Source organism: Symphalangus syndactylus, chromosome 22 (assembly GCF_028878055.3).
Source record: "Symphalangus syndactylus isolate Jambi chromosome 22, NHGRI_mSymSyn1-v2.1_pri, whole genome shotgun sequence".
Classification (NCBI taxonomy): Eukaryota; Metazoa; Chordata; class Mammalia; order Primates; family Hylobatidae; genus Symphalangus; species Symphalangus syndactylus.
Window position 1 is genome coordinate 14,919,268 of NC_072444.2, and position 6,971 is coordinate 14,926,238.

General features: G+C 55.5%; 1 protein-coding gene across 1 annotated transcript; it reads right to left on the bottom strand.

The window, feature by feature from the left end:
- Nucleotides 1-3,136: 3,136 nt before the first annotated feature.
- Nucleotides 3,137-6,125, bottom strand: C1QA (complement C1q A chain). Its single transcript, XM_055261945.1, has 3 exons — nt 6,048-6,125; nt 4,970-5,139; nt 3,137-3,913 (listed from the first exon to the last, which is right to left on the bottom strand). The coding sequence occupies exons 2-3, from the start codon at nt 5,130-5,132 to the stop codon at nt 3,339-3,341; spliced, it is 738 nt and encodes a 245-aa protein (XP_055117920.1). The 5' UTR covers nt 5,133-5,139; nt 6,048-6,125; the 3' UTR covers nt 3,137-3,338.
- Nucleotides 6,126-6,971: the final 846 nt, after the last annotated feature.

The following is a 6,971-nucleotide window of genomic DNA, read 5'->3' on the forward strand; positions in this document are numbered from 1 at the left end:
ACAGAGTCAGGGCCCTGGCTTCTCCTTCCAGCCCTGTCACTCCATGGACCAGATGCCTTCAGCAAATCACTGATCCCTCTGGCCTCCCTTCTGTCTACTGGGGTGGCCTTGGCTTCCAGTATTGGTGCCTCTTTCTTCGCTGGGGCTCCTGGTCTTCCCTGACGGTTCCATCTTCCCTGCCAACACCACCGTCCTCACCTGCATCCTGGGGGTGCCCTGCCTCTGGGCTCGGAGCCCACCATGGCTGGTGAGGGGCTCCCCATCAGGACCAGGCTGGCAGAGCTGAGAGGGCTTCTCCCCCCTCCCTCTTCTCCTCACATGAGATTCTAGGGATGAAGGGGCTGTCAGGCAGTAGCAGGGCTCCAGCCTTGACCCCACACCTGTCACCTGTGTCCATTGGTTCCCCCTCTGTAACATGGGGGCTTCTGATAGCTCCAGGCCAGTGGCTGGGATTCAGTGCACAACACACGTGCGATGCCTTGTCCCGTGCTAGGCATGGGCAGGTGTTCAGATCTCTTCCCCTGCCTCGCTGAGGAACCCTCAGGGCCTCAGTCTCCCCTTCTGTGTCTCCACTATGTGCCATGGGACTGCAGAGAGTGTGGGGTGAGTTAAGGGGCATGAACGCACTTGGCCCTAGGAGTCCCTGGCGGGTGGAAGCCTGGGACGAGAAGAAATGATGGACATTGCATTACGGGGCGGGGGGCCACCCAGCCTGACGGCACTGGGCTCCTCTCCTCCCTCTTCACCTCCTCTGCGCCTGGGTTCGGCTTGTCCAGCAGGTGGCAGCCTCGGCCCACGCTCAGCCCTCCCATGCCCCGCCCACTTGGCCCGTTCCGGGAGGCTCCAGTTCATTCCCCTCCCGGAGGGGCCAGGGGCCGGAGATTTTGCACTGGGGTAGTGGGTGGATGGTGGGGTATGGGTAGGGTTTAGGGTAAGGGGGTGGCCGGGCACTCCCTGCACACCCCATTTCTCTAGCTTGGCCTCTACTGCCGCTGATGGGGCCTCCACCCCTGGCATTTTCTTTGTGTGCCCTAACCCTGTAGGGTCAGGCACCCCTGCTTCAGCCCCAGGGCCCTTCCCCTTTCTGGCTGGGTGTCCTTGGGTGGATGTCCGCTTTTTCTGAACCTCAATGTCCACATCGATTTTGCTGGGATTAAATACATCAGTGGCCGTGGAATGCCCAGCACGTAGGTTCCTGAAGACCTGTCTCTTTTCCCGGCGCCTGTTAAACAGTGTGTGCTCTGGGTGGGCGAGGCGGAGGGGAGAGCAGGGCCGAGCTGACTCTGGAAGGGAGCTGAGGGCTACCCTGAGGCTGTGGAGGCTTCGTCCTCTCCCTGGGCCCCCCTCACTTCTTCCCGATCCCCAGAGGCTGTTGGCAGGGCAGGGGCAGTCCCAGGAGAGGGTCTTGTATTTTAGAGGTGGGTATTCAGGTTGTGCACTCGAGGACCATGAGGCCGTTTGTGCGTCAGGTGGTGGATGGGAGGGACAGCCCGTGTTTCTGAGGATGGCCCTGTGGGATTTTGAGTGTGTGTGTGTGTGTGTGTGTGTGTGTTCAGCACAAAGCTAAACCCAGCTTCCTTTGAGAAACTGCATAGGGCATTGGACATTTTCAGATCTGAACTCCTGGCCTCCTTATTTCTCCCGCATTCGAGAGACAGGGTGGGGTTTGCTGCTTCGTAGTAGCTTCCAGACAGACAAGTAGGGCCCTGGCATGCACTGTGAGCATTCAAGACTCTCCCAGCCCCCAGCCCGGGCAGAATGTCCAGCAGGCAGCAGAGGCAGCAGCCCCGGTCTCCACACCTGCCAGGTGGAAGCCCAGAGCTGGACTCAGGAAACCTAGCTTCAGGAAGGACTGCGGAGTGCCCTTGGGCCAATTGCTTCCCCTCTCTGATTCCTGCCCCTGCCTTCCCAATACAGGGTTGGAAAAGCACTTGTGTGATGCGTCATGTGCCTCATAGAAGCAGGGGAGGCTGGTGAGGATAGTGGTTAAACACAGGCTTGGGCATCAGTAAGACTTAGGTTCAAATCTCAGCTCCTTCCCACCTCCCCACCCCCCAATTTTTTTTTTTTTAGAGATGGAGTCTCGCTCTGTCACCCAGGCTGGAGTGCAGTGGCGTGATCTCAGCTCACTGTAACCTCTGCCTCCCTGATTCAAGCGATTCTCCTGCCTCAGCTTCCCAAGTAGCTGGGACTACAGGTGTGCGCCACCACGCCTAGCTAATTTTTGTATTTTTAGTAGAGACAGGGTTTCACTGTATGTTGGCCAGGCTGGTCTCGAACTCCTGACCTCAAGTGATCTGCCTGCCTTGGCCTCCCAAAGTGTTGGGATTACAGGCATGAGCCACTGTGACTGGCCCCCAGATCCTCCCCTTAGATGCTGATTTGCTGATTGATGCCTACTCCTCGCAGCCTCAGTTTCACCTTCTGTAATGTAGGGCCATCATACCATACCCAGAGCTTGGTCATAAAGATTAAATAAAATATAATAATAGCAAAAACTTCCATAGCCCCTGTTATAAACTGAGCACTACAATTTTCATATATTAAGTCATTTAATCCTCCCAATGACCCTTTGAGGTAGGCGTTATCATCAGTCCCACTTTACAGATAAGGAAACTGAGATCTCAGAGCTCGGTTAACACGCACATGATTAGACAGCTAATAAGTGGTGGCATCAGGATTCGAACCTGGGTAGATGAGGCTGCTAGGACCTGCTAAACACATCATGTGAAATACTAAGAATGGGCTGGGCGTGGTGGCACACGCCTCTAATCTCAGCACTTTGGGAGGCTGAGGCTGGAGGATCACTTGAGGTCAGGAGTTCGAGACCAGCCTGGCCAACATGGTGAAACCCCTTCTCTACTAAAAATACAAAAAATTCACCCGGCATGGTGGCAGGTGCCTGTAATCCCAGCTACTTGGGAGACTGAGGCGGGAGAGTTGCTTGAACCTGGGAGGCGGAGGTTGCAGTGACCGAAGATCAAGCCATTGCACTCCAGCCTGGGTGACAAGAGCGAAACTCTATCTTAAAAAAAAAAAAAAAAAAATACTAAGGACGGACCTGACTCTGAAGCACTGGATTGTTACCATTCTTAGGCCTCCCTCTCAATGCCCCGAGTAGCAACTGAAGCTCATGTTCAGCAGACACAGACACAGATGTTTATTCCAGGAAGAGGTCTAAGAAACGAGCTTCTTACAGCATGTGTCACGGGGCAGCCAGTCCTGGGGCTCTGGGAGCCAGCCCCCTCCCTTCAGCAGCTGAAGCAACAGCGCCCCCATTTTACAGAGCAGAGCATGGAAGCCAGAGAAGTGGGTGGGGGAGGGGGTCCTTCCCTGGCTCAGGCAGACGGGAAGATGAGGAAGCCACTGAAGACGCTGTCGGCCTCAGAGCCCTGGTAAATGTGACCCTTTTTGGGGTCTTTTTCGACCCAGACCTGGTCACCCTGCTGCAGCTGAAGCACCATGCCCCCTGACACCACCTGGAAGAGCCCGTTGTTGCTGGTGTCACAGAAGCCCAGGGAGCGTCGGACCTGGCCCCTTGAGGAGGAGACGATGGACAGGCAGATTTCCCGCTGGGACACCACCTGGAAGGTGAAGTAGTAGTAGCCGGGTACAGCGCAGACGAATCGGCCTGAGTGGTTCTGGTACGGCCCTTCCTGGTTGGTGATGACTGTGTCGAAGATGACCACGTTGCCCCCCATTGGGGGGTTTCGCCGAATGGCCGAGAAGGCCGGCCGCAGCTGGTCCTTGACATTTCCTGGGTTGCCCTTGGTGCCTTTAATTCCCGGGATGCCACGTTCCCCGAGGGGGCCGCTGGGCCCCGGGTAGCCCACCTTGCCGGGGTTTCCAGAGGTCCCGGGTTCCCCCTGGTCTCCTTTAAGGCCTCGGATGCCTGTCCGGATGCCAGGGGCCCCTGTGGGGAGAAATGCCAGATTGGGAGTGAGAGTCCGATGCCTACTGGTCCTCAGGGAGAGAGCTGGACCCCCTGAGTCTATGGGATAAAGGGCAATGAAGCACCTGGGCCTTCAGGACATTGATTCTGACTGGCTGTGTGACTTTGGGCAAGTGTCTCAGCCTCTCTGAGCCTCCACTTCATCTGTAAAGTGGAGAGAAGTGTGAACAGGCACTTGGGAAAGTGTCAGGTTCTGGGAAATGCATGGAACTCTGGCTGCTCTGCTGTGTTCCTGCCCAAGGCTGAGGACTCCCTACCCCTCTGGGGCACTGACCTTGACTTGGCTTCAGGTTCAGGGACCACATGTAGGATGCCCAGATGCAAATTATTGCAAATGTCTATGTGATCCTTCCGGTCTGCTTTGGACTAGGAGGCCCAGGGGGATTCCATGAGACTCCCTTTCCACTTTGGTCAGGACCTCCTCCCTTTTCCGTCACCCCTGGCCTTTCTTCTAGAATGTGAGTCTCTGAAGCCTAAAGGGGCTGGGGAGGCAGAAGCAGGGACAGTGTTGGGGATGCTGGAAGGAAGTGAAGGGACAGATGCAGTTATTTGATCCCTCTCTATGTGCCAGGCAGTGTTATTTTTCCATTTTACAGATAAGGCCACTTAGGCTCAGAGGGGGCCAATAACTTGCTTGAGGTCACACAGCAAGGCAGTGGCTCCTGAGTCTAAACTCTGAGTCCTCATTTTTCTGGCAAGAGAACCATGAACAAGGACTCAGCATTGCTGCCAGAACTTTCACTTTCACTGCTCAAAGCAAGTCATTCTCCAGAGGGGGAAGGTGAAGCCGAAGAAAGAGGACCCAGGCAGTAAATGGGGAGTGGAGAGGCCTGAGGACATGACCTGGGGAGAAGGCTAGGCCTCCCTTAGACCCTGGGGCCAAGTACAAACTAGAGAGTATTCATGGGGCATTGGGGGCAGACGGACTCCTGGTTCTCAGTGCCACCCCAAGCCTTCGCCCTGGAGGCCAAGCCAGGCCAAGATCCGAGGGGCTGGGCCCCGAGGAAGGGTGCTTACCCGGCTCCCCTTGCTCCCCCTTGAGGCCTGGCCGCCCCGGTCTGCCGGGTCTTCCTGCCTCCCCTTTCTTCCCGTCTGGTGCTCGGCACAAGTCCTCGGTCACCACAGAGGCCAGCGATATGGCCAGCACACAGACAACCAGCCATCCCCGGGGGCCCTCCATGATGCCTCTGTGGAGACACGGGAGGGCCTGGGCAGGTTGGACATCACACTCACACCCAGCTCACACCCTTGAGTCCCATGCACACAATGATATATGCACAGTCCTCCCCCAGAGCACATGCACCCTCCGGGGCTCTCAATGTCCACTCTCAATCCAGCCCCAGGGACCCCATGCATATACACAGAACCACAAACTCACACACACCCACACAGCAGCCAAGCACACCCACATCATCACACACTCACACAAACACAGCCTCTCATCCACGCACCTACAAAACACAGTAGGCAAACTCAGAAATCCACTATACCCCCCTAGGCACACAACTGATACCCAAATAGACTCTGTCCCTCACTTGCACAGACACACACATTCATACACTCCCACAGGTAATCGATTTCGTTGAACAAATATGTATTGAGCACCTGCTCCTTATTTAATTAACACTGGCTCACCCAGATGGTGGAGCTCTGCATACACACAGGAATTCACAAACGCCCAAAGCGACACCTGCTCACTCTTCCACATGCTCAGCGCCTTTCAGCACCCACCTGAGCATGGGTGGTTGGCTGCCCCCATAGTACCCTCTGCTGGGTCCCACTGCCCGCTCTAACACCCCAGGCTTTTCCTGGTTTCTTATGTGTTGGGGGGCGAGGACCCAGGAACCCTGGTCTCACCCTTCAGTTGTTGGGTCTAACTCATGGCCTCTCACCCTCCCCCAAGCCCTGGCTCAAGGAGTTAAGGTCCCTCCACTCACCCATTCTGGGTCCCGGATCAGTGCTGCACCCCCATCCCTGTCCTAGAATCGGCCACAGTTATTTCCCCCACTCCCTTCCTCAGCTGCCCAGCCTCCTGGGCCAGCTCCCCTTGGTCCCAGAACTCTGCAGCCCCCTCCCTCTGGGACTCTGGCCTCACCTGCCTCCCGTTGTCAACTCCAAATGGATGTGCTTGCCCTCCGCCCAGGGACCCTGTGGGCTGCCCAACAGGAGTGGCGCCAGGCTGTGGCCAAGTTTCACATCCCTTCCTACTTCCCCTTCTCCAGACCTGCCCCCTGAACTTCCCCAGGGGCCAGAAGCTCACCAGGGACATTTCAAGCAGACTTCAGCAAGACTGGGACATTGGGCGACCTGCCCCAGCAACAGCTGGTGTGGGGGTGGGGGCAATGAGGCCAGTGCCTGTGAGGATGTGGGGTGGAGGCCGTGCAGGGTGAGGCTTTGAGAACCAGAGAAGCACAGAACACCAGAGCAGAAGGAATCTTTAAAAAAATCTGCCCCTTGTAGGACTTTTCATGATTATGAAAGTGACACGCAATTCATTGCCAAAAGCTTGGAAAATACAAAGAAGAAAGAACAGTGCATTGGTGAGAAGGAAGCACAGCAATCCGTTTCTAGACTTGCTGCTTCCTAGTTGCATGTCTTTGGGAAATTACTTGACCTCTTGGGCCCTCAGTTTTATCTGTACATTGGGAATGGGGTTCTACATCATCTCATTATTATAACATTTTAATGACCTACACATACAAAACACTTGGCACATGGTGAACACTTAGTCACTAGCTTTTGCCAACATTTAAAAAAACAACAAGTCTAGGTGCTTTGGCTCACACCTGTAATCCCAGCATTTTGGGAGGTCAAGGCAGGTGGATCACTTGAGGTCAGGAGTTCGAGAGCAGCCTGGCCAACATGGTGAAACTCCATCTCTACTAAAAATTTAAAAAATAGCCAGGTGTGGTAGCATGCACCTGTGTAGTCCCAGCTATTTGGGAGGCTGAGCTGGGAGGATTGCTTGAGCCCAGGAGGTTGAGGCTGTAGTGAGCTTTGATCTTACCACTGCACTCCT